Source organism: Cladophialophora psammophila (assembly GCF_000585535.1).
Source record: "Cladophialophora psammophila CBS 110553 chromosome Unknown aczJe-supercont1.4, whole genome shotgun sequence".
Classification (NCBI taxonomy): Eukaryota; Fungi; Ascomycota; class Eurotiomycetes; order Chaetothyriales; family Herpotrichiellaceae; genus Cladophialophora; species Cladophialophora psammophila.
This window is the reverse complement of record NW_006912925.1, coordinates 1,160,157-1,183,958: the sequence shown is the minus strand read 5'-3', so window position 1 is coordinate 1,183,958 and position 23,802 is coordinate 1,160,157. Positions and strand designations below refer to the sequence as shown.

General features: G+C 53.3%; 10 protein-coding genes across 10 annotated transcripts; 5 read left to right on the top strand and 5 right to left on the bottom strand.

Moving 5' to 3' along the window:
* Nucleotides 1-129: 129 nt before the first annotated feature.
* On the top strand, nucleotides 130-2,026 carry A1O5_03342 (uncharacterized protein; the record flags this gene model as incomplete). Its single annotated transcript, XM_007743954.1, has 3 exons — nucleotides 130-294; nucleotides 343-584; nucleotides 640-2,026. The coding sequence occupies 3 exons, from the start codon at nucleotides 130-132 to the stop codon at nucleotides 2,024-2,026; spliced, it is 1,794 nt and encodes a 597-aa protein (XP_007742144.1).
* Nucleotides 2,027-3,105: 1,079 nt separating this feature from the next.
* Nucleotides 3,106-4,089, bottom strand: A1O5_03341 (uncharacterized protein; the record flags this gene model as incomplete). The annotated part of the gene is made up of 1 exon (XM_007743953.1): nucleotides 3,106-4,089. One exon carries the CDS (start codon nucleotides 4,087-4,089, stop codon nucleotides 3,106-3,108), a length of 984 nt encoding a protein of 327 aa, XP_007742143.1.
* A 283-nt stretch (nucleotides 4,090-4,372) lies between these two features.
* On the bottom strand, nucleotides 4,373-5,678 carry A1O5_03340 (translation factor pelota; the record flags this gene model as incomplete). The annotated part of the gene is made up of 2 exons (XM_007743952.1): nucleotides 4,373-5,542; nucleotides 5,601-5,678. 2 exons carry the CDS (start codon nucleotides 5,676-5,678, stop codon nucleotides 4,373-4,375), a joined length of 1,248 nt encoding a protein of 415 aa, XP_007742142.1.
* A 537-nt stretch (nucleotides 5,679-6,215) lies between these two features.
* A1O5_03339 (uncharacterized protein) lies at nucleotides 6,216-7,079 on the bottom strand (the record flags this gene model as incomplete). The annotated part of the gene is made up of 2 exons (XM_007743951.1): nucleotides 6,216-6,793; nucleotides 6,974-7,079. 2 exons carry the CDS (start codon nucleotides 7,077-7,079, stop codon nucleotides 6,216-6,218), a joined length of 684 nt encoding a protein of 227 aa, XP_007742141.1.
* Nucleotides 7,080-7,541: 462 nt separating this feature from the next.
* Nucleotides 7,542-8,634, top strand: A1O5_03338 (uncharacterized protein; the record flags this gene model as incomplete). The annotated part of the gene is made up of 4 exons (XM_007743950.1): nucleotides 7,542-7,642; nucleotides 7,699-7,899; nucleotides 7,951-8,239; nucleotides 8,299-8,634. 4 exons carry the CDS (start codon nucleotides 7,542-7,544, stop codon nucleotides 8,632-8,634), a joined length of 927 nt encoding a protein of 308 aa, XP_007742140.1.
* Nucleotides 8,635-10,082: 1,448 nt separating this feature from the next.
* On the top strand, nucleotides 10,083-11,828 carry A1O5_03337 (uncharacterized protein; the record flags this gene model as incomplete). Its single annotated transcript, XM_007743949.1, has 3 exons — nucleotides 10,083-10,105; nucleotides 10,206-10,558; nucleotides 10,627-11,828. The coding sequence occupies 3 exons, from the start codon at nucleotides 10,083-10,085 to the stop codon at nucleotides 11,826-11,828; spliced, it is 1,578 nt and encodes a 525-aa protein (XP_007742139.1).
* Nucleotides 11,829-13,633: 1,805 nt separating this feature from the next.
* On the top strand, nucleotides 13,634-14,992 carry A1O5_03336 (cAMP-dependent protein kinase regulator; the record flags this gene model as incomplete). Its single annotated transcript, XM_007743948.1, has 1 exon — nucleotides 13,634-14,992. The coding sequence occupies one exon, from the start codon at nucleotides 13,634-13,636 to the stop codon at nucleotides 14,990-14,992; it is 1,359 nt and encodes a 452-aa protein (XP_007742138.1).
* Nucleotides 14,993-16,470: 1,478 nt separating this feature from the next.
* On the top strand, nucleotides 16,471-18,314 carry A1O5_03335 (uncharacterized protein; the record flags this gene model as incomplete). The annotated part of the gene is made up of 5 exons (XM_007743947.1): nucleotides 16,471-16,763; nucleotides 16,816-16,844; nucleotides 16,900-17,253; nucleotides 17,324-18,113; nucleotides 18,179-18,314. The coding sequence occupies 5 exons, from the start codon at nucleotides 16,471-16,473 to the stop codon at nucleotides 18,312-18,314; spliced, it is 1,602 nt and encodes a 533-aa protein (XP_007742137.1).
* Nucleotides 18,315-19,093: 779 nt separating this feature from the next.
* Nucleotides 19,094-20,449, bottom strand: A1O5_03334 (uncharacterized protein; the record flags this gene model as incomplete). The annotated part of the gene is made up of 3 exons (XM_007743946.1): nucleotides 19,094-19,283; nucleotides 19,460-20,222; nucleotides 20,308-20,449. 3 exons carry the CDS (start codon nucleotides 20,447-20,449, stop codon nucleotides 19,094-19,096), a joined length of 1,095 nt encoding a protein of 364 aa, XP_007742136.1.
* A 1,531-nt stretch (nucleotides 20,450-21,980) lies between these two features.
* On the bottom strand, nucleotides 21,981-23,348 carry A1O5_03333 (uncharacterized protein; the record flags this gene model as incomplete). The annotated part of the gene is made up of 1 exon (XM_007743945.1): nucleotides 21,981-23,348. One exon carries the CDS (start codon nucleotides 23,346-23,348, stop codon nucleotides 21,981-21,983), a length of 1,368 nt encoding a protein of 455 aa, XP_007742135.1.
* Between the last annotated feature and the right edge of the window lie 454 nt (nucleotides 23,349-23,802).

The window sequence follows — 23,802 nt, the reverse complement described above, 5'->3', positions numbered from 1 at the left end:
AAAAGACCGCAGAGATGAGGCCAATATGTGGCCGAGTATCCGGAAGGATGAACCATTATATCAAGGGAGTGGGGGAAGGCTCAAATGCGACTCGAGCTTTCCAGCGACGACCAAAAGAACTTGCCAGCAATGGATCCTGTGAGCAGAGACATCATTCGCGCCGAGGTCGACGCAAACGATAATCGACCCGACACTTTGTCTTATATCGCCACTCACGGACCAGACATCGAGAGAGACTGGTCACGGTCAGACCAGTCATCACCCTTTTCCCGCAATGTCACTCAGACCTATACGGTATGAACGAGAGAGTGCTGTCAGCCAGGATGCTAACGGGAAGAACAGAACGCCACCCAGCATACCCTCCACCCTGTCGAGCTCGAGAGGATAGCTAGATCGCGTACACAACACCAGCTCACTGTGGGCAGCCGCCCGTCAGCCCGTGCAAGACGGCGATCAACCGCCACGGTACGAACATTAGGGGCTGGGAAACCTCTGCCCCCCCAAGATGACACCGAAGGCTACATTGTCGAATTCGACAGCGTCGACGATCCTGAACACCCGCATAACTGGCCATTCGGGTACAAGTATGTAAAGTCCCTCAACCTCCGAGCGAGCATAGTCACTGACAAGCATCTCAAGAGCTCAATTGTCTGTAATCTTGTCTTTCATCACCTTCGTCGCTTCCTTCTCCAGCGCCATTTTCTCCTCTGCCATTCACCAAGTTTCCCACGAGTTCCACGTCTCGACCGAAGTCGGCGTTCTGGGCATCACCCTTTATGTGCTGGGCTTTGCCTTTGGTCCCATTCTGTGGGGCCCTGGTTCTGAATTGCTGGGACGTAAACTGCCCCTCGTCGTCGCCATGTTCGGCTTCAGCGTCTTCGCCGTTGCAGCTGCCGTCGCCAAGGACTACCAGACGCTCATGATCGCGCGCTTCTTCAGTGGTTTCTTCGCTGCGGGCCCGCTGGCTATTGTTCCTGCTTGCTTCGCCGATATGTACGACGACAGCCAGCGCGGCATAGCCATTACTGCATTCGCCATGGCTGTCTTCTGCGGACCCTTCGCCTCACCGTTTGTCGGCGGCTTCATCGCAGACAGCCATTTGCGCTGGCGCTGGACCATGTACATCGCTTCAATTATGGGTTGGCTGTCGACCTTCCTCACATTGTTCCTGCAGGAGTCGTATGCTCCAGCGATCCTCGTCTCCAAGGCGGGCCGCATCCGACGTGAGACAAAGAATTTCGCCATCCACGCCAAACAAGAGGAGATTGAGGTTGACTTTTTGGAGCTCGTTGACGAGAATTTCATGCGACCGGTCCGGATGCTGTTCACCGAACCCATCATCTTCCTGATCACGCTATACATGTCTTTCATCTACGGCCTGATTTACCTGTTCTTGGGCGCCTATCCCATCGTTTTCCAAGGCGTGCACGGAATGAACGAAGGCGTCGGCGGCCTGCCCTTCATCGGTCTGATCATAGGTCAGCTCTGCGGGGGTATCTACATCATGGTCGACCAAGTCGCATACAAGAAGAAGCTCGCTCGCAACCATGGCGTTCAGGTTCCTGAATGGCGACTCCCACCCGTCATTGTTGGCGCCGTTGCCTTCTCGATCGGACTCTTTTGGTTCGGCTGGACAGGCTGGAACAGATCCATCCACTGGCTCGCCCCCACCGCTTCGGGCGTGGTGACCGGATTCGGTATTCTTTGCATCTTCTTGCAGTGCTTCAACTACATCATCGACACCTATCTGATGTTCGCCGCCTCAGCCATTGCCGCCAATTCTCTGCTTAGGTCGTTTTTCGGTGCGGGTTTCCCATTGTTCGCGGATCAAATGTTTAACAATTTGGGCATCCAGTGGGCGGGCACCGTACTGGGCTGTCTTGCCGCAGTGATGATTCCCATTCCCGTGATCTTTTACCTTTGGGGCCACAAGATCAGGGGATGGAGTAAGACTACGGCGACGACGGAGGCGTATGGGAGTGAAGAGGAGGAAATGAGGAAGCAGAAGGATGACATGGAGGTCTGAGCTGCTTTTCTTTTTCGCTGGGCGGAATCCGTAATTATGCCCAATGCAATTGTGAGCGAGTTTGGTGAGATGTATTGTTATTGAAGGGGCGTGCAGGCATTTCTGGCACAATGTCATGGTGGGTGTGGAAACCCTACGAGGTACTTCTGGGTTTGGGAGCGCTTGAAGCTTTATCTTCGCAAGTCTTATTAGTGAGACACGACACTGCACTATAGCAAGAGTGTAGATACTCGGATTAATTATACATGAGCCGGATATCTTAGGTCTCTTATACCTCCTACTACTGCTTCAGATACCATATCCATATATCCATACATACATATGTATATATACAAACACTGAATGCCCCGCGGATGTGTCAAGTTACAATGTTGTAACATACCCTCTTACATAGGAGGCCGCGTCTTAGAAGAAAAAGGGAAAGGGATTCGAAGACAGGGAAGCGGGTGTTGTTCTGGGATCAAGGAGTGTGCTGTTTTTATTTTTATTTTTTTCCTTTCTAGAAAAAAAAAAGATGGAAAAAAGGAAAGATGAAATGCTCTGGACTCGAGTTTCCCTGCCTTGTCCTAGTCCTCGATCGTCTCAAGAGGTCAGCGAGCACTGCTTTTCTTACTTGTTTACATGTTTGCTTGTCCTTTCCATCCCGCTGTTCAAAAATGCACACCGTTCGCACCACTGTAGCTCTTGGTTCTGTGCCGGGTATCATATGCAAAAATGCCACTCAAGGCCATCCAAGTGCCATATCCAATGCGCGCTGATGCTTTATCCCAATGCTGAGAGCCACCAAAGTGGCCACCCGGAGTGAGTGACCTAATAATCGTGAGGAATGTCCACCCAACCACCTCCAGCGCAATGCAACCTTGATCCAATGGAACTCAGGAAATTCGATGCTGTCGTGTCGTGTCGTGCTAGTTGCTGTAGCCTTTTAATGGCAGCGGTGGAGTCGACGTCGTCTTATGCAATGTCGATCCAGCTGCCCGCCAACCCCCCGAAATCCATGCTTGCTTGACCTCTTCCAGACGCCTTGTCATTTCGTGAAATTACCGGATCCGTGTATGAATTCCTAAACGTCGGGAGGTTCACTTCTTCATTTTCGCTTCCGCCTGCTCTAGCAGCTCCAGAGTTAAAGCTTGGGTTGATGGGCCAAGATCAATGAAATCATCCCTCGGAAGATCCCATGGGAGCCTTCTCTTCCCTTTTGGTCTCGGCGATGGTAACTCTGGCTTTTGGCTTTTATTTTTTGCGTCCGTTTGTGACTTGTGCAGTCCTTCCGGAGCCTTGGACCGTAGTGGCGGCGGAGCCATCTGAATCGTCTTTTTGGGCGCCGATGGTATTGTTGCTGTTTGCTTCGGCGTCGCCATTTCGGCCTCTACCTCCTCAGCAAGAGCAATAAGATCTTCGTCCTCAATTTCGTTGAACACAGAATTGAAGCTTTCGGACAGACCTCTTGATGGTGCTCTAAGTGGAGATTCGCGAAAGGGAGTTCCTGGGAGCGAAGCTGTCGGTGGTGAATTCTGTCGCGTTGATAGATCGTCTTGAAAGGACTTCTGTGTGGCGCATAGCATGAGGAAAGTCTCGTTATCTATGCCATCAGTGAAATCTTCGTCCATGTGGATGTAAAGGCGCCGTTGGTTTGACTCAAGAGAAGTTTTCTCTCCTTGATCTTCAGTAGTGGGCTCAGTTGCCTGCATATCCTCTTTCTCCGAAACAGGCTCAGCTCTGATGGTGTTTGACAAGAGGGCCGGCTTCCGTCCAAAAAACTTATTCAATCTCGGTTGACTCGCCGTCACCTTTCCCCAGGTGTCCTCAATACTGATTCTGCCTTCCTCTACCATCTTCTGTCTAGCGACACGATCTCTCTCAAGCTTCTCTTCTCGCTTGCGCTTGTTCTCAGCCCGTTGTCTCTCCTTTTCTACCTCTTTCTTTCGCTTCTCTTCTCGGGCGTCCAATTTGTCTGCGCGTGCCATTTGCGACGCAGTGTATCGGGGCCCTCCGATCCCCTCTTTCTTGTAAGCCCGCTTGGCCTCCTTCAGGGTCATAGGAGGTTTCGCGGGCCGTGGCATCTTGAGGGTAAGGGTGGATTGGGAAGGACGCGTGTAGAGCGAAAGACGCAGTCCACGACACAAAAAAAGGATCCTGGGATCTTGACGCGATGGCTTGGGCTAAACAAATACTGGGTACATAGACGAGATGGCACGTCACTTTAGGGCATGAACGGATATGACGGAAGCATTTCCGCACACTCATCCCAGTGAGCCGGTTAACCTTCCCTGCCATTTCACGAGGCTAAAGGACCCGGCGTGCTGCCTGTTTCGTGCCTGCTCCATCACTGCATTGTTATGATATTCATGATGCTTCACTACCACGCTCGGGCTGTTCAGAGCCCTCGTCCTCCGATCCTATGTCTTCAATAGGAAATGTCAGGATGGCGGCAATGCCTCCCAGCCCCTCCAGCCGTCTCCCGCTCTCATGGTCGCTACTGAGGACTCTGACTTCTCCGCCCTCCACCTCTCTCACTCGATCGACAAGTCTAACCCATCTTCGTCTCGTGGCCACATCCTGGCTTCGAAACAAGGCGTTGCTAATCAAAAGCACTCCTCCGCCGCGACCAACTGCCCCTTTTTCCACGCATGTCTCGACCTCTGTCGGCCCATACCATGCTCGCCCATCGTCCTTGCGTAGGAGAGCATAGAACTCATCCATCAATGCAGTCTCGCGAGCATATTTCGTATCCTTCAATCTCACCAGCACCTCTGGGCTTTTGAGGACCTCGTTGAGACTGTGAAGGTGGCCGGAGCTACTGTGGACGACAACGAAAGCGTTCCGCCTCACCAAGTCTTGTAGCATTTTGTCACCCCTCGTCACTGCGGTTTCGCCGACTTGTTTCAGAAAGCCCGCAGCCGTGAATCCGGGACTCGCGAGCAAGATTGGGAAACTCACGCTGCTGTCTTTGTGTTCCATCAGTCCTTGAAGCTGTCTCAGCAGCGTGTCCAGCACGGTAATGTAGAATTTGGTCAAGCCTTTGTCGTGATCGGCGGATCTTCCAGCTCCTGTCCGCTTCCGCGGGACCGAGACTTCAACTCTCTGCCTCAACACAGTCTGGAATTGTGTGATGAAGCAAATGTTGGCCAGGCCTTCCTGCATGACGACTGCAACTGCTTCGGTGCCCCTTGTAGGGTCTATAGCCTCTTCCAGTTGTGCGCGTGCGACGCTATCCCACCCCCCCGAGCCATCGTCGCCTTCGACAACCTTTTCGAGAGTGAAATTGCGTTGTAGTTCTAGGTCGAGAGTGTGGAATTGCCCTATCTTTGTGTACCTGTTCTCCCGGGCAATCTGACCTGAAACATGCAGTTGTCCAGCCTGCGGGTCGAAATCCAAGGTTTTCACCCGTATTGTGAGATTCGTGTGTACTCGTTGAGACGAGGTAGAGCCCGTGGACGCCGACTCGGTGGTTACTCGACGGATGGCAGAGGCAGTGAGGAGGTCTGTAGGTCGAATGAGGTTGTAAGCATGCCACTAATGGAAATCTCAGAATGAGTGCGACGGGGTGAGGGGAGGGCATGAAAGAAAGTACCATGTCTTCAGGTTCTTCGGGACATAGTGTGACACTCCCGCTACCGTCGTCATTGATATTCTGCTTGACCAGGCGCATCGCGATGACTTCTAATCGTTTTGGTCTAGACAAAAATACTGGTAGAAGCAGCGGTCGGTGAAACGAAGAGACAAAATGCGACCAGGCGTGCGTGGGGTCAGAACTGCGCTGTGTGACCCTGATTCCGCTGGACAGGGCAAACAAACCAAACAGTGGTGGCGAACGGGGAGGGAGAGGACCCTTGGCCGCTTTCACACCAGCGAGCCAGGTATTATTACTTCGTCCTCGAGTCACCGTCCACCCTCGCCATCCGTCTAGACGTTAATTCTTCCCGTGTTCCAAACTCGATCGACAAGACTTCTATACTTTCAAGATCCTCTCATGGCATGAATCCTGTCCAAGTTACCAAGTTTGATCGCAGGCAGCGATGCTTTATCCAGGTCTATATAGGGCGGCTATACTGTTGCACTGGTTCTTCAGGAGGTATTAACACATGTTGATTTTTCCCACCTGATCCAGTCTCAACATTTGCCTGCTATCTCTAACTCCATTCTTCTACTCCATTCAAATGTAACGGCGCGACAATGGCAACCCCAGTCAACCTCCCTGAACTCCTTCGACTGACTGCCACGTCCACATATTCAGCCCCATCTTATTCCCTGAGGTCACAGGCATTCCAGCGTGCAAGGTCTGCAGATTTCCCTTCCCGTCTGCGCCTAGGTTGTCCCAATACACCGCGTTCCCTTGGATCGGCTTGAAAGTGACACCGTCATCGATGGGCCGATCACAATCGACAAACTCGCACCACCACTCTTCCTCCTCTGGCGGTGGCTTCAATCGTGGGAAGTTCGTACCTCCGCCGGTGCAGTTTGCATGGATGTACACGAAGAAGGTCGATGCCACATTACCGCCCACGGCATTGGCGTCGCCGTACCAGTCGTAATGGTCTCGATACTGCCCCGCAATGCCGTAGTTCTGCACGACCAGCGGCTGGAACTCGCCAACAGCCTTGTAAAAGGGAAATGCGCGAGCGCGGTCCTCAATTTCTTTGATGATCTCGTCCTTAGGCAGCTTGGCTGTCGTGGAGGATCGGTAGGCCGAGTCTCGATGGACTTTGCCTTCATCGGTCCAGAGGACCGAGGGCTTGAAGCGCGGTTTGCCATCAAACAAAAGTTCTCAGGGGTCCTAGCCCTTAGGGACTTCAAGTGGCCCACGATGGGGGGAGGTGTGCACCTACGCCAGCTGGACCAGATGAGACGCTTCTTGCGGAGTGATGAAGTTTTTTATATACACCACCAAGGGATCTTCTGATAGCAGGAATGTCGTCGGCCCATTATCAAAGGCAGTATTATTACCTCTCCAGAAAGGCAGAAACTCCCAGTCGAAATACCAGTGGCCGGCGCCGAGAATGATTGCTAGGAGAGGTATCAGGATAAGAGAAAGCTTCCCAGCTGGAGTCATGTTCGCACATCAGAAAGACGAACTCGAGAGCCTGGTGAGAACTCTGAGCAACATCTCAGTGAAGTTGAAAGGCTGGACACAACACTCTGAGATCCGGTGGAGGTCGAGGATGCACAGCTTACTAGATACCATCATGGTCCCGGTAAAAGCGCCGACTGGCTGTTCTTGTGCCCGCTGTTTTCATTCGGCGAGGGAACGTCTCAACTTCTAAAGAGCGAGGATATTGCAACGCGAGCCATTATACATGTTCAAGGCACGACTGCCAGACGTGAGATGGATACCAAGATGCTCTTGCGAATATGGTCAGCAGTCTTCTGCCTGATCAATATTTGCAAGGCTGAGCTTAACTACGCCGATGCCCAAACCCTAAATGTCCTTGTATCGACATCCTCGAGCAAAAACAACATTGTCATTGGTGTCTGTGAGTAATGACACCCTTCTATCTGTCTCCTTCCACTGATAATGTCTTGGGATTTTGAGTTTGTCTGGTATGTTCCTTCCTTTTTAGGCGGAGTTTTGATCCTGCTTGATTCCTCTGACAGTCTCTCGACACAGCCCTGGTAGTACGTTAAAGAAGAACCGATTTGGTCGTTTGATCCCCAGATTGATCAGTGTCCAGCGACCAATGCAAAATCCTGAGTTCTGAATTGGAGCTAGCCCTTAAGGCCTTGCAACCATGGCCGTCCGCCAAATTGCTACTGATCAATTGTGAGGTGGAATCGGATACTTGTTCTTCTTATGGGATAACTTCCTATCCTACTGTTCGACTGTTTCACGGCCCGAAACAGATTCGATATCGAGGCAAATTCCGGGCTTCTTCGTGAGTGTCTGCTTTGACTACGTCGACTTCACAACCATTGATCTTCTTCAGCATTACTACCGAAGTTCTCAAGGTTATCCTGCCACCGGTTTCCCATTCTAATAGGCAGATTTTGGACACAACAAAGTCGTTGGATATCCCGCTGCTTTTGTTCACAGAATCTGAAGATGACACTTCCCAATCATCGACCGTGATAACCCAGGTCGCTGAAAAACTTCACGGCAAGTTTTTCGTCATGACCACCCACGACTTAACTCTGGCTGAAGAAGAAGGCGTAAAACCACCCTTTATAGTCGTCTTGAATTCCCTCGACGAAGTCAAGCCGCTGTACCAGGGCAAGGTTCAAATCGAACCTATTCTCAAATTCGCAGAAATGGCCTCAACGCCACTCATCGGCAGATTGGATCTGAAGTCTTACATCCTCTACACACAGGTTCCATACCCCTTGCTTTCATCCTTGCCGGGACAGATGAAGAGAGAAAGGCCCTCGCCGAATCGCTTAAGCATATTGCTCTCAAGTACAGAGGCAGAGTTAACTTTGTGACTGTGGATACAAAGAGTCTGTCCTTCTTACTCGAGCCTCTTGGTGTTGATCCCAGACGCCTTCCTGCTTTCGCACTGCATCGGGGTGACAACGATGAGGTGTTTGTATACGATCAGAATCGCAAGGTTAATGCAAAAGACGTTGAGGTATTCGTGCAAAGAACGCTGAATTGGCCGGACAAGGAGCTATGAAGCAAACTATCCCTCCTATATTGAGATCGAACTCAAGGCCTCAATCAGCCTGGCGGTTCAACGAGAAGCGAAATCTGCTTTCGAAAAAGCCCTTTCCATCTCCCCAAGTGGCGTCTTCTCTTGGATCTCCATGATGCTATGTTTGTGGTTGGGGATGTCGATTTAAGATGAGGGAAGAATTCGATTGTCACCATTCAGACATGTGCGCTTCCCGGCATATTTCACAGCATTCCTCACAGAACAAATTTGAACCTCGTCTGCACCTCACTCCGGTAGCGAGCCGTTGCTGCCACTCTCTCATACCTTTTATATCCCTCTAGCTCCTACAGAAGTATTGGTGGTGACACTGCAATATGTTGAGCTCATGGAAAGCGTGATCTGGCACCTGGCGCTCCCATATGTGGTACAGTTTGGGCTGTGGATTTTGGCCTCTAATCAAATCTGCCATGCTGAGGCAAGGTTGAAGGGCCGTCATAATCTGAGGCAGCAACCTCGGAAGGATGGTTTTTTTTCCCTTCTTTTTGCTGCAGACAACGCAGCCAATGCATACCATGCAGCATATTTCAACACGGGCGAGGAGGTATTTTGAGTGTCAGCTAGCCGGCGAAACAGGTTGCAAACTGCCCAGTTAGCGCCGCCTTAAGTGGTGCGGCGGCTAGGAGCGATACGAAAGGCTTTCATGGGATCGTGCAGTCGAGAAGTTCCCAGAACAGGGCGAATAAACGGCTTGGAGGGCAAGAGGGACTTTAAAATAAGGACATGGCGATTCTTTGAGATAAAAAAAAAGTGAACATAAACGTGCTCAGGGATCAGTTGTGACAGCGCAGGTGGTTCAGATAGAGAGGGCCGTAGCCTGCTGTGAGGTCCAGGATCCCCGTGGAGCACCAGGAGGAGCTTCAATCAAATTAAATCCCCCACCAAGGGCGACCAGGCTTGTAGGCGTCCCAGCTAATCAAGGCTACTACCTAGGTAGGTTGTCTAGTGGGCTGCCCCAGCCCGCCCAGCCTCCCAGAATCCCAGGCTCCCAGGCTTATTACCTGCTAGGCACGCATTGCGCATTGCAAGGAGGAGACTTGAGAGACTCCACCACTGCATCATATTATGTGATGTCTGCCGCTCAACGCTTCGCCGTCCGTCTTCCGTGCCAGGAACCAATATCAAGCCGTTTTCGCAATCCCCCGCCGCCTACTTTTCCATCACCAGATTGTTCACAGCCTGCGTTCTGCGTCTCGACCCTCGCATTTTTGCATTTACTCTCTTGTCTCATACTCGGTACAGCTTTCTGGCAGCTGTCCTCCTTCTCCATCTGCGCATCACTCAAATCACAGCCCCGACCGCCCCAAGCTTCTCCGTAAGCTATCGCCTTCTGCCTATTACGCCATTGACTCGATTTCACCGCTCGTCGATTCTTTTCAGTCTTTGCAGCGCACTCGCCTGGATCGCCTGTCATGGGAAGCTTCGTGTTCAAATGGTGAGTCAAGGCGCATTGCTAGACGCTATTTTGTCAGCGTCTCTGTATCCCCCTGTGCCCCGGCGTCAGGTTCCAACAGCCCGCTGACACCAGTTTCTAGGCCCCATCCAGAGGCCAACGATGTCCACGTTACGGGCACCTTCGATGACTGGGGAAAGAGCGTCAAACTGGACAAGGTCGGCGACATCTGGGAAAAAGAGGTGGATTTGCCAGAGGCAGACAAGAAAATCTTCTACAAGTTCGTCGTCAACGACCAGTGGATCATCGATCCCGATGCGCCTCAAGAGGACGACGGCCGTGGGAACGTCAACAATGTGCTCCTCCCCGAGCACATCAAGCCTAAGCCGTCCATGGTGCCCGAGGCTGTGACCATGTCCAGCGCGGCCCCTGAGAGCACTACGGCAGCTATGGCTGGTCAAGTGCCCTTGGAACCAAAGAAAGAGGCGACTGAAGGTAACTGGCTGCCAAACCACGCTGATAGATGTCTAAATATCGCAATGCTAACCTTATCGCCCATCTAGTTACACCTGCCTCTGAATCCCACCTCAACAAAGAGCCCACTGGAAGCAGCGTGCCGGGCACATTCCCCGAGACTCCTGCAAAAGAACCGGACTCTTACGGTGTCAGTCCCTTGCCGCCCACCAGCGGCGCAGGCAATCCTATCGATCTTCCCGCAGGCGAAAAAGTTCCCCCTCCCGGCGAAGTCACTGCAAACACCATTGAATCTGCTGTGACCACATCAAAGGAAGACTACGAAAGCGCGGGCTCGGGTATTCCAATCATTGGAGGAGCACTTTCTGCGCTGGGCCTTGCAGGCGCAGCAGCCAAAAAGGAGAAATTAATTCCCGAGTCTTCTCTGCCTATGGGTCCGGATGCCGGAAAGTCACTTGACGCTGGTCCCTTCATCAACTCAGCTGGAGCATCTTCGACCACGGCCGAAATGGCTGGGAAAGTGCCTTTGGAGGAAAGAAAGCCGGCGACGGAGATAGAACCTGGTGCGCAAGCAACCACATCTACGGTACCCGAGGTGGTCAAGGAATCCATCGCAGAGGCACATACTGAACCTGAAGCCACCACATCTGCCGAAGCGGTCAAAGAAAAGGCGGAAGTTGAACAAGAGCTGCTGAAGAGGGTGCCAGGGACTGATGAGGCTGGAGAGCCCGCACCAATGATTGCAGCCGCCACCGCGGAGACGGCACCGTCACCCACTCCAGGTCCAAACAACGGCATCGTCCCTGGGGAATCCTCTACAGCTGCAGCCGCTGTGGCTGACGGCACCGATGGGACAGCCGAGCCTATAGAAGCTGCAAAGCACCCGGTTGAAGCAGAGAAGACAGAAGGGGACACCACTGAATATGCCCCGCTTCACGCAGCAGGCGCAGCTCCTGGAGTGTCGGAATCTGCAGCTGCTGCAGTCTCTGATGGCGCCGAGGATCTTGCCGAAGAGCCTGCGGTACAAATGATGAACAAGAATGAAGCTGAAGCGGCCGCACCACCAGCGGCCGAAGCCACTACCACAACCGAAGCTCCCAAGGCGGAAGCACCTACAACAGCAGCACCGGAATCCAAGGAGGAAGCAACACCAGCTGCGCCCACGAGTGCTACTGAAACGCCAACCAAGAAAGCAGAAACCACGCCAACAAGCACTCCTTCGTCTGCGGCCACCAAGGAGAAAAAGAAGAAGCATCGAGTTAGCTCATTCTTCAAGAAGATCTTTGACTAGATGCCAAAGACAGCCGCAGGATGTCATGCAGACCAGGAAAAGGCCGGCGAGTGAGAGAGCAAGCGAACGTGCACAGTGGAAGTGAAGGGCAAGGTGCGGATTTGTGTGGGGGAGCAATTGGGAATGCATTGCGAAAGGGACGGCGCTCCCGCTGGGGTTTGGACAGCGGATTCGTGTTGATTTGGGACTGGTTTGTCTTGTAGATATCCCCTTCCGTTGTGTTTGTTTGTATTGGGGAGAGAGAGGGACCCTTTTTGGTTCGATAATGGCTAATCCAAATGTGTTTTTGCGGCTGTGGCGGTTGCTCAGTAATTACTGGCTGGTATTTTGGGGGCGGTTCTAAATGTTCTCGTCGATTTCTAGAAGCACCAGAAGGATTCTCGAAGCGGTGGAACATCAGGCTTCTCATCCAGGGCTGCCCCAGACGGCGGTCAGTTACGGGAAGATGCAGGCCCAGTCAAAAAGTCTCTCTCCCTCTCAAGATGCATTGTACCAGATGCAGAGAGGTGTCGTGACGAGAGCTCAACCCTCTCCTCGTCTCTTGTCTATACCTGTCCCGTGCGCCGTCTGGACTTTGATGATCTTCATTGCAAGGAGCGAGGAGCAGTCTGGAGCATTCTCCTAGGTGATCCGGTGGCTGCACGAACATGGCTTTTCGGGGCCAATCGGTGCATGGTTCAATTCGCCCTTGACCGCCTAGCTGATGCAGGAGCTGTAGCTATGACATCGCCTGCCTGGCCTCCGGGCTTTGTGACTGGTTGGGTGACTGAGGGCTTGGATTCAATCGAGGGTGAGGGCGAGAGGGGTTTCCAGCTAGAAATGTTGCGGGCGGGTAGCTTGCGAACTCAGTGGGCGAAGGGGGAGGAGAGGAGGTGCAGCTGGTGGCCGACATGTCGTGGTGGGTTATTCTTGCCGTCTTTTCTTCTTCTTGTACTCGGTATCGAGCTACGTTCCATGCTGGAGGAGTAGCTGAGAAGCCGGACCTCTTGTTTCGATCGAGGAACGTTTTAGAGACGATAGGTTATTGACTGCGCTGCGCTGCTCTACACTGCTCTGCACTGCTCTGCACTGCTCTGCACTGCTCTGCCTGCAACTGTGCAGCTGGCAAAATAGACTTCACCAGCCTATTTCCATCCCCCCCTTTGTCTCTCCTCCATTGCCCTCTTTTCTTCCTTTATATCCTCCCCCCCCGGCTTCGTCCTTCGTCTGCCCGCTTGATCGTGTGCTATCCAATCTCTGCTCTCTGCTCGCTGCTCTCTGAACCACAGTGGTCCTCGGCTACCCCTCCACTGCGTCATCTACGACTCAGAGTTGCTCGTTGCCCCACTTGCTCTCATTTCCTCACAAACTCGAACGAACCTACCACTCCCAGGCACTCCCTCTCGTGGTCTGGTTCGCTCCACCACCGAAGCAGCGCAACTGGTAGTTGTCAGTGCAGTGGACACCGGACAGCTCTTCAAACCAGCAGTGGACAATCAGACGCCGGCCTCGTTGCCTGAGATAGGAACCACACCCCGGTCCATTTCGCCCCTGTCCCCCTGCTTGTCGCAAAGCACACAATCACGCAAGCCGTTCAAGTCTCTAGCTCACGGTTTCACGGACCACATTGGTGACAGGCCACCCTACCCAGAAGAGGGTCCTTCCCTATCCTTCTAAGCACCAAACCGCCGCCAGTTGAAGTCAGTCCACAAGCAAGTATCCTAACCCCCGAGCTTAAGCCAACGACAACAGGCCGTCCCGGGGTGTCGATACCCGCACCAAACGACCGTCCTCCCCACATCCTGAAACCTCGCCCGCAAATGTCCATGTCTCTTCCTGCTCCTCACCAAGCAATTGTTGATGCTCTGATCAAGGACTTGAAACAAGCCAAACCCGACGATCCTCTCCAGTACTGTTCCAACTACTTCAGTCGCCAGCTCGAACTCGAGCGGGCCTTACACAGAGCAGGAAAGTCGACCTCCATCGCCAACGGCAAGATGGCAGACACCGCTGGCCCCTTCAACAGCCGCAGCCCCTTTGCAACCAAAAACAGCATACAAGAGGAGGATGAAGAACGTGACACCTTTGGTTCTCCCACGGATGCCACCTTCAAAGCTCGCGATTCCGGCCGGTCTCCCTTTGGCGGCTCTGGATTTGGCGCCGCAGCGGGGGCCGCAGCTGGAGGCAGCCTGTTTGGTAACTGGCTAGGAAATCAAGCGTCAGAAGACACAGAACCACAAGCTCAGTCGTTGCCCAACAACTATGCTGCAGGACGCCGAACTTCAGTGTCGGCCGAATCCATGCAACCAGACTCGGACTCCGGCAGTTGGAAGCCGCCTAAACACTCCAAGACCCCCGAGCAGTACGAGAGACTCCGACATGCGGTGGCCGGCAACTTTTTGTTCTCCAGTCTCGACGAAGAATCCTTCAATCTTGTGCTAGCCGCGTTAGTGGAGAAGACCATTCCTGCGCCTAATATCAAAGTCATCACCCAAGGCGACGAAGGGGACTTCTTCTACGTCATAGAATCGGGTGAATTTGATATCTACATCAACCCGAGCGGCGCGGTTGAAGCTGGGCCAGATGGCATGGGAAACAAGGTTGCGACCATTGGACCCGGAGGAAGCTTTGGTGAACTAGCCTTGATGTACAATGCTCCTCGAGCTGCCACCGTCGTGAGCTCGTCCAAGGGAGGCTTACTCTGGGCGTTGGATCGTGTCACATTCCGACGAATTCTCATGAATAATGCGTTCCAGAAACGAGAAATGTACGAAGGATTCCTAGGTGAAGTGCCTTTGCTCTCATCTCTCAAGCCCTATGAGAGGGCCAAGATTGCCGACGCCTTGGAGACAGTCAAATACGAGTCAGGTCAAAACATCATCACTGAAGGAGAGCCAGGCGACGCCTTCTATCTGCTGGAGTCAGGACACGCTGTTGCATACAAGCATGGAGTGGATCATCCTGTCAAAGAATACGGTCGAGGTGACTTCTTTGGTGAGCTAGCCTTGCTGGACGACAAGCCTCGTGCCGCCAGTGTAGTGGCAAAGGACAATGTCACGGTGGCGAAACTTGGAAGAGACGGATTCAAACGACTTCTTGGGCCTGTAGAGAGTATCATGAGACGTGAAGAATATGAGAATGCAGAGGAAATGGACCCTCTCACTCAACAGAAGACGGTGACTTAGTGGGGGATCGACAGAGAGTAGTGAGCAATTGAATTGCTGGACCGAGCGATTCGACAAGTCCAGATGCAGAAATTCAGTCTCCAGCCGACGACACGGTGAGGGACTCCAAAACTGAGATGGGTTCGAACATGGGCAATGCCAAGTGGGTATTCAGGTGTCTGCAGGTATTTTTGGTTTGTCGATTGAGGCTGAAGCGAGGGACTCGAAGGCATGAATGAAACAATGGCATACCAAGGGCGGCCATCAGCTAATGAACATGACTTATATCGGCATTTTGCAACCACATGTCTTTCTTCTCGGCCTTTCTAGTTGATTTATCCCTGCTGGTAGCTCGAGTAGCACTTCCATGCACGAGTATCGACTCGCCGAGTATTTGTACTTGGAGTCAGCGATTCGCCAAGCAGTGAGGACGAGCCAAGACGAGCTTGGGACGGGAGTCAGGACGAGCTTGGACGAGTCGCCGGTGAGGGGTTGGCGGCACGTGCGGCACGTGCGGCACGTGGGAGGGGAAAGAAACTACGTCAGCATCTCGGCAGAGTTTCCTCAGTCAGTTTGCGTCTGACACCCTCCAGCACCCTCCTCTCCGCTCACTTCCCTGTCTTTTCCGATGACCATCAAAGTACCGGGTACCTCGTAAAGCCACTTATTAATAGCCAATATCTGTAAGATCAGATCAGGCTGACATCTCCTGGGATTCTTTAAATGCTTCGTCCTATCCTCGTCTCACTTCCATTTCCTTTCCTTCTTTTCTTTCTGTCTTGTTGACACAATGGAAGATTTTGCATTGCTCCGTCTCCGTCGGCACCGTTTCCGGCCGTAAATGCCATGCCCACCCCCTGAACTGAAGGCAATGTTGCGATTACTGATCGTATATCACCGTGCGTGATTGGCCTGAGCAGACCGTCACTCAAAGCAGCGGCTTGGTTGGCTCCAATGACTGGAGCACATTGGAGGTTTGGTGACGTCCTTTGACGCCTTTCTCTTGCTGTTTGAATTCATTTTATTCAGCTTGCGCCATTCTTCCTGGATGAGCTACATCGCCATCTCTGCACCGTCTCCCTTTGGCCCGAGGTATCCCCCTACCCAGGTAGCCGACGTTCACTAACCAAATAACTCTGCTTTTCCTGAATTCGAGTGCTTCAGTCTTGCCCGGTTCTTGATCCGTACCGGCCGGATCGTTCTGAGGCAAGGAACTCGTGTGTTCACAAATCCTGTTGGTGTGGCTCCCTGCAGAAGTTGTTGAACAAATTTCCCAAACGATGACGTGACATTGAGGCGGATCAAACAAGTTGCATTTAGATACAGCATCGGCCTGCTTTGAGCGTGAGTGCCCGTGCTTCTTCCAACGCGGACGGCCAGTGAACTTCAGAGCACTCTTTTCGAAAGTGTCTCCAACCATCCCGGACACATTTGGGCGATATATTCTGCAGAAACTCAGCTCCCATACTCCGCTGTGCTCAAAGCTCACGCGTTCCTCCATGGCAGGCAAAGACAAGGACGATTCCACCGCCGAGACGGAGAAGATGGCGGAATTTGACTCGGACAGTTCCTCCGCCCGCTCGCTACCAGTGCCCATTGCCACGCCTCAGCCGGACCTCGAGAAGATAACGAGCAAAGCTTCACATCGAACCTCCAAGAGTGTACGCTCAAATCATGTCCCTACGACAGCGCAGGACTGGGAGGGGGAGGACGATCCAGACAATCCGCTGAATTGGCCCCTGCCTGTTAAAATCTACCATACCTTGGTCCCTGCACTGCAGTGCTTCACAATGTACGCGGGGTGATGATCCCGAATCTGTTTCAGGGAGGCTAATGTGTAACAGTACTTTTGGCTCCTCGGTGTACACTCCCAGTGAGCACGACCCATTCTCAAAATCGGATGGCTTCCTTCGCTGACACTCTTGTAGGCGTTCCAGAGGTTGCTCGCTACTTTGGCGTCAGCCCTACAGCCGCCATAGTCCCTTTGAGTGTCTACGTGATGGGTCTCGGATTTGGCCCAGTCCTCAGTGCCCCTCTCTCGGAAACCTATGGACGCCGCGCAGTATACTTGTGTTTCTTTCCGCCGTCTCTCCTCTTGTCTGTTGGAGCCGGATTCTCAAAATCGTATGCATCTTTTGTCATCTGTCGCCTCTTTGCAGGCCTTCTAGGCTCGGGATGTCTGGCCGTCGGAGCTGGGACCAATTCCGATCTCTTCTCACATCTTCACCGGGCAGTCGCCAGTGCGGTATTTTTGATGGCGCCATTTTTAGGTCCTGCTTTAGGTGTGTCGCCACCAGAAATGCCCTTGGCCATGTTGAGTCGCCAGTTTGCTAACGTTTTTGGCACATGTAGGACCTACGTTGGGTGGGTTTGCCACCATGAAGAAAGGCTGGCGCTGGTCCCAATGGCTGATCCTTTTCTGGGGCGCCATCGCCTACGCTGTCTCCCTCCCTCAGAGAGAAACGTACAAGAAAATCATCCTGAAAAAGCGAGCGGAGAAGCTTGGTCTCCCGCCTCCTCCGAGCCCACTGCCCCCGGGGATGTCGAAACTCCGATTCATTCTGGTGGTCACTATTCTGAGACCTCTGAGGATGTTGTTCACCGAATCTATCGTCGCCTTCTTCAGCACTTACACTGCCTTCAACTTTAGTGTCCTATTCGGATTCTTTGCCGCCTTTCCAGTCGTTTTCCAGTCACCGTATCCCGAGATTCAGATCTACCACTTCAATACCAGTGAATCAGGGCTAGTCTTCTTGGGGATTGGCTTGGGCGTCGTTGCAGCAACCTTTATTTTCATCTTCATCGACCGCTTGACCTACCGGAAGAAAACGCTCAAGAGGCGATCGCAGGGGGATTTCACACCGTTACCCCCGGAAGAGAGACTTTGGGCTGCCATGTTTGGCTCATTTCTCTTGCCGATCGGACTGTTCTGGTTCGCATGGACGGCCAAGAAAGAAATACATTGGATCTCGCCCATTGTCGCAACTATCCCGTTTGGAATTGGAAACATGCTGGTTTTCTGCTCTTGCGTCTTGTATCTCATCGACACCTACGGCCCCTTGACCGGCGCGAGCGCCGCTGCAGCCAATGGATTTTTGAGATATGTCATTGGTGCAGTGTTTCCGCTATTTACAGTTCAGATGTGAGTGATGGGCCCCTCAGCTATTTTTTTTCCAGCTTCCTACCGACATGTACTAACAGGAGTAGGTATCGCGGTATGGGCGTCGCTTGGGCGACCAGCCTGTTAGGGTTTGTCACAGTCGCTTTGTTGCCTATTCCTTGGGTCCTGTACAAATACGGTCCGAAGATCCGACAGCGGAGCGCATACACATTAACGTCGTGAATTGCCCTTCTACCTCGACTGATGAGAGGCAGAACGCTGTCTGAAGAATCATCTTCCCCATGGGGCTTGCTTTACTTGTTGAAGGGACGAAGTCAAGTGTCCCCGTCGCCTTCCAAGAAAGAAAGAAAGAAAGTGTCTACTGGTAGTCACTTAGGACCCATCCCGGGGTTGACGTGTGGTCATGAGAGAATTGTGACCGACCATCACATCGGAGCCGAGTCCCTCCTTGGTCGAGCATGGTCGAGCAGCAAGCCTAGCGCCTCGTTATTGAGATGTATGAATGCGCGCGAGTGTATATATGGATTCGGATAGACATAGAAATACAAGTAGATAATAGCAAACTAGTGACCTGTCACCTGCCAACATCTCGTAGAGCAGAGCAGAGCGGAGCGGAGCGGAGCAAAGCCAGCACTTCCAACTCAACTGAAGGTCAACTCAGTTGGACTATGAATACCCCCTTGAGATCCGCCTCATGTAAAACACAGATGTGTCCTGGTCCAGATATCTCGCCTCCTGTCCCAAGGCCTTGACTTCAAGATTCGAGAAACGGAGCATGTAGGTGGGTGGTCGGGCAGGTAGGTGAAGCCGTCACAAGAGGGGTTGGAGTCCGGAGAAACCGCTGATGTACATGTACATGGATGTATCATATATCGACGTACGGACCCCATGTAGCTGTGGATATGATGTAATGGACACATATAGTCATACAATCAAGTTTGAAGCGACGAGCCTACTCCCTAGGAAGCCTTTCCTCAACTTTTGCAACGTTTTACAACGTTTTACAACTTCTGCGGCGGCGCCGCCACCGTCGTAGAAATGGGACTCGCTCCCGCTCCCACTCCCGCGCCCGCGCCCGCGACCCTCTCGCCGTCCTTCTTCCCGTCAGCGCCGTCCACGGCTTGCCCTTGTTGAAGACCTCGATATACCTTGCGGTGCAGCTCGAGGAAGATGAATATGCAGATCGTGTGTCTGTGGCATAGCGTAGGGGTGGGCGTGTTAGTGGATCTGTGGACTGGTGGCAAAGGGAATGAATGGCAAGGAAGACAAGAATGGGGATAGAAGGGAGTCGGTCGGGTCAAATGAGTGGGTACGTGAACGAGCGAGTAAGGGAGAGAGAGTGTGTGTGAGAAGAGAGAGAGACTTACGGTCCAAGGCGGAGGAAACTAGGAAGCCAACCCTTGAACATCCATCGTGGGCCCTCGTTCCGGGACACGGTCTTGATAATCTCCACAATGCCCGGCTGCTGCGTGCCCGTCGCCGACATGACTCTCGTCTTGATCACGTCGATGGGGCTCGTAACGGTCGCGGCTGTGATGCCCGCCAGGAAAGACGCCGTCAGCTGCGTGGGCAGCGTGTCGTCGCCCAGCGGCGTGTACTGGCGCAGCAGACGCTTCGCGACGTCGTAGCTGGCCAGCTGGCTTGCCGTCTGCACCGCCGCGCGGCTGCTGTTGGGCACCCAGCCGCGGAACCAGCCTCGGAGGCCCTCCTCGCGCGCCATGCGCACCATGCCATCGACGGCGTGCTTGTAGTTGCGCCGCGCGTGCGCGGGAAGCGCCGAGTCGTGCTGCATGCGCACGTTGAGCACGTCGGCGAAGTTGCCCGCCACGCCGCCTGCGAACCCGGAGACCGACGCCATGGCCACGAGCAACGGGAAGCTGGGGTTGCTGCTCGCCCGCTGTTTCATCTCTTCGTACAGGCCGAACCGCACCGTCGCGTACGTCAGTTGGCGGAGCAGCGACGCCGAGATTCCGCTGTAGAAGCCCAGGACCCCCTCAGTCTGGAAGATCCGGACCACTGTACCTCTCATGGTCTTGGGCGCGCCGCTGCCGATGGTTTGAGCCTGCGTCTGGAGCCGGACCTTTTTGAATATCTCGTCAATGCCATGACTCCCCTCTTGTATGTTTGCGCCTGCGTACCTTGACTAGGAGCAGGATGTTAGCTGGTGGGCATATAGTTCTGGCTCAACCCAAGCAAACACAAGTTTTAAACTCACCCAGATCCAACGGGTGCGTAACACACGCTGCCATGCTGCTTGCGCTCCCTCCGAACCAGAATGGGTATCTGATATTGTTGTTCATCTGCCTCTGACCCTGCCCCTGCTTCTTCTCCGACGACGACGTCGACGCTGCCGGCATAATGAGGGCAGGGCTTGATTCTTTCATAGGGGCGCGCATGTCGGCTCAGCGACCCTGGCACAGGATGCTCTAGAGGCGTAACGAACTATCTGTGAACAAAAGAAATGGCCCAGACCAGACGCATTGCAATGGGGCGCTTTCTCTTTTCTCAGGATCTCTCTGGGAAAATAGCTGGCGGTGGTGGTAGCGCCAGTGCTAGTGGTGGTAACGCGGCACCCCTATTACGGAATCTCAGATAGAGCGAAGCAAAGACATCTGTCGACTGAGGAACACGGTCAGCAGGGGAAAAAACGAAAGGATACGAGTCGTCCGATGTCATATTATCCTAATCCTCGCTTTTCACCTGGCGACTTGCCCTTTATTGTAGTGTATGGAGCGAGATCCTCCGGCGCAAGGCTTTTGACAAAGGCGCGCCGCCCTACCAGTAGTCAGTTCTGTTCCAGACATTAGCCCTAGCCTCCCCGCCCGCCCTTTCCTCCAGCAGCAGGTCCGGTCCTGGTATTCGCGCACCGGCCGGGAGAGGGAGGGGGGCGTACGCCTGCGCGGAATCTCCTTCTTTTCGTTCTTGCCTCGCCTTCCCGTAGGGATTCCCCGAGGTTTTGTCGAGTAGGCCCTGCCTGCCCTGTCTGCATACTGCATGCACTAGGCCAGGATTGGGGGTGTTGCTTGGTTGGGATTGGGATTAAAGTCGTACTCAGTCGGCGTTCCTTTAGTTAGCTTGCCGATTGGTCTTGTGGGGAAATGTCATTTCAATTCATTTCGGGCCCTCCTCTTCTTGTGCTCTGTAGGTATGTATATCTCGGGATCCAGATACGGCATTGTTTGGCGAAAGCATTTGACGTCGATGAGATGATATTTGGTTGGTTGGGCTTTATCTGTCTGTCTGATCTCCTGACGATTAAAACCCGGCACCAGGGATTCTGAATTGATAAACTTGCTCGCTGGCAACTACCCCTACAGGTAGCTAGCTAGCAAGGCTAGTTAATATGGGGGCGTCTGTGGGTCGCCGAAGCGAATGAGGTACAAGCAACAAAATAGCTACCTATGTTGCACATTTGCTCCATATTCCGTATATAGCCTTTCCGCACAGCCGCAAGCCAAGGTCAATCATCAGACTCGCTAGACTCAATCAAGAATCCCTTGGGTCGGACTCGACCACATTAATCGGCCAGCCCTACGCGCATACGAACACGAGGGATGTGTTGGGCGAAAAGCCACTACGGCAGTCGGTTCTGGCGCACATTACACATGCTCTGTACTATGAGAGCAGCAAAGCACAGTATGTGTGGACTATAGTACGTGTGTACCCGTGCCTACAGTAGGAGTCTACGACGGCCGGGTGGTAACTTCAAAGTTACCTCTGATGCTCGGCCCCTTGGGGCCCCTCCGGTGGTATCCTTTGCATTTTCTATAGACAAACAACTGCAGCCCAGCAGCTGGGCCGTAGAAATTGGACAATAATCTCGTCCAGAACTTTTTCTATCGTACAAAACACACTCACAATGCTCGACTCTTGTCGGGGGCGGGGGCTCTACTTGACCCAACCCTTGGGCCCAGCCCAAGTGCCCTTGACCATGGATTTGTAGTAGACCCAGGGGAAGAAGTCCTTCTTCAGATGGTAGAACGCCCGGCGAGGGGTTGCCTGGTCCACGCCCAACAAGCGCCCAAACGTCTCGTGTGGCTCTCCGCCGTACTTGAACTCGGCGAGCATGACTTTGCCGTACTCGGTCAAAAGCGGGCACGACGTATATCCGTTGTACGTCGCGGTGGGCTCCTTGCCTTCAAGGGATTGCATCAGATTCTCAACCAGAACGGGCGCTTGGGCGGTAATCGCTGCGGCGGTCTTCGAGGTGGGCAGACTCGAAGCATCGCCCACCGACCAGACGTTGGCATACTTTGTGTGACGTGTGGTGGTCTCGTCCACATCGACGAAACCAACTTCGTTAGCAAGGTCACTCTTCTTGACGAATTCGTGGGGTCCCATCTTCGGCACGACGTGCAATAAGTCAAAGTGCATCTTGACCTGATCTTTCTTATCGAGACGAGCAAAAATCGCCGTGTTGCCCTCGACCGCGACGAGGTCGTGCTGAAACAGCCCTTCAACACCTCTCTCTATCCGCAACTCGTTGAGCTTGGCGCTGTACTTGGGCACCCCAAACATGCCCGGAAGGGCAGTGGCGAAGTTGATTTGAACCGGTGATCTCTCGCGGTTGCTGATGTCGTACAAGCCTGCCCGCTTCCAGTAGTCCAGGGCAAGCCACATGATTTTCTGCGGAGCCCCGGCGCACTTGACGATGCCAGCAGGCTGGGTGAAAATTGCGGTGCCCTTTCGAAGGCTCGTAACGGTGTGAAACACCTTGTCGCAAGTGTTGTAGCCATAGATGGACGAGACTAAAGAGTTTGGATCGGCAAGAGCTTCAGGTAAGCCCTTGATGGAGTCGAAGTTGACTGTGATGCCCGGCACGACGACAAGTTGCTCGTAGTTGAGGCTGTCGCCATTGTTGAGCGTGAGCAAGTTCTCCTTGGGTGAGAAGGTGGTCACTCCCTCGTTGTAAAACTTGAGTTTGGGATCAATCAAGGACTCCAGCGGCTTTCGCAGCTCCTCCTTGGTTTTAAGACCGCCACCCACCAGCGTCCATCCCGGCTGGTAGTGGTGCCACTGGGCCGGATCGACGACAGCAATGTCGTTTTTGGCAAACTTGCCCGTCCGGAGGAGTTGATGGCTGACAGCGAGACCAGCGCTTCCACCACCAACTACCACGACCTTGTGATTCCGAGTTGCCGGACTCACTGAGGAGACTGTCGCGAAATTTCTGCTTGAGGGGACAATCTGCGCGGTGAGGACCGAGAGTCCATTGCTACAAGCCTTGGACGTCACTCTGGAGCGAAACATGGCCATGGCGGAACTGCGGCGGGATCCTGATGGGCTGTGATGAGAAGAGAAAAGCAAGACCAAAGCCGTGAAAGAGTTTTGCGAAGTCAGCGAGGCAGAAATATCAATCATGTGACGGAATTTTCGGGGTCAGCGTAAGGTAATATACTTTGGATTTCCATCGGAACAGTGGCCCCGTGTTTGGTCCTGCGGGCCCAACGGCCGGAAGGATCCTCGAGCTAGTCGCCGACATGATCCATCTCTGATCACCGGGTGGTTCGACCAGCCGTTTGCCACGCGGTTGGCCTTGGGAAAGACATGCGAGGCTCACGACGTTCAGGGGCAAATACGGCGCAATACGTCAAGGAGTCTGCTGTGACCGGGTGTGATAGCCGTGTAATGACAGGTGTGCCAAGGCCGATAGAATGACGGCGATGTGGACTGTTAAGGGTTCTCACGCTAGTAATGTTTATGGACTAGT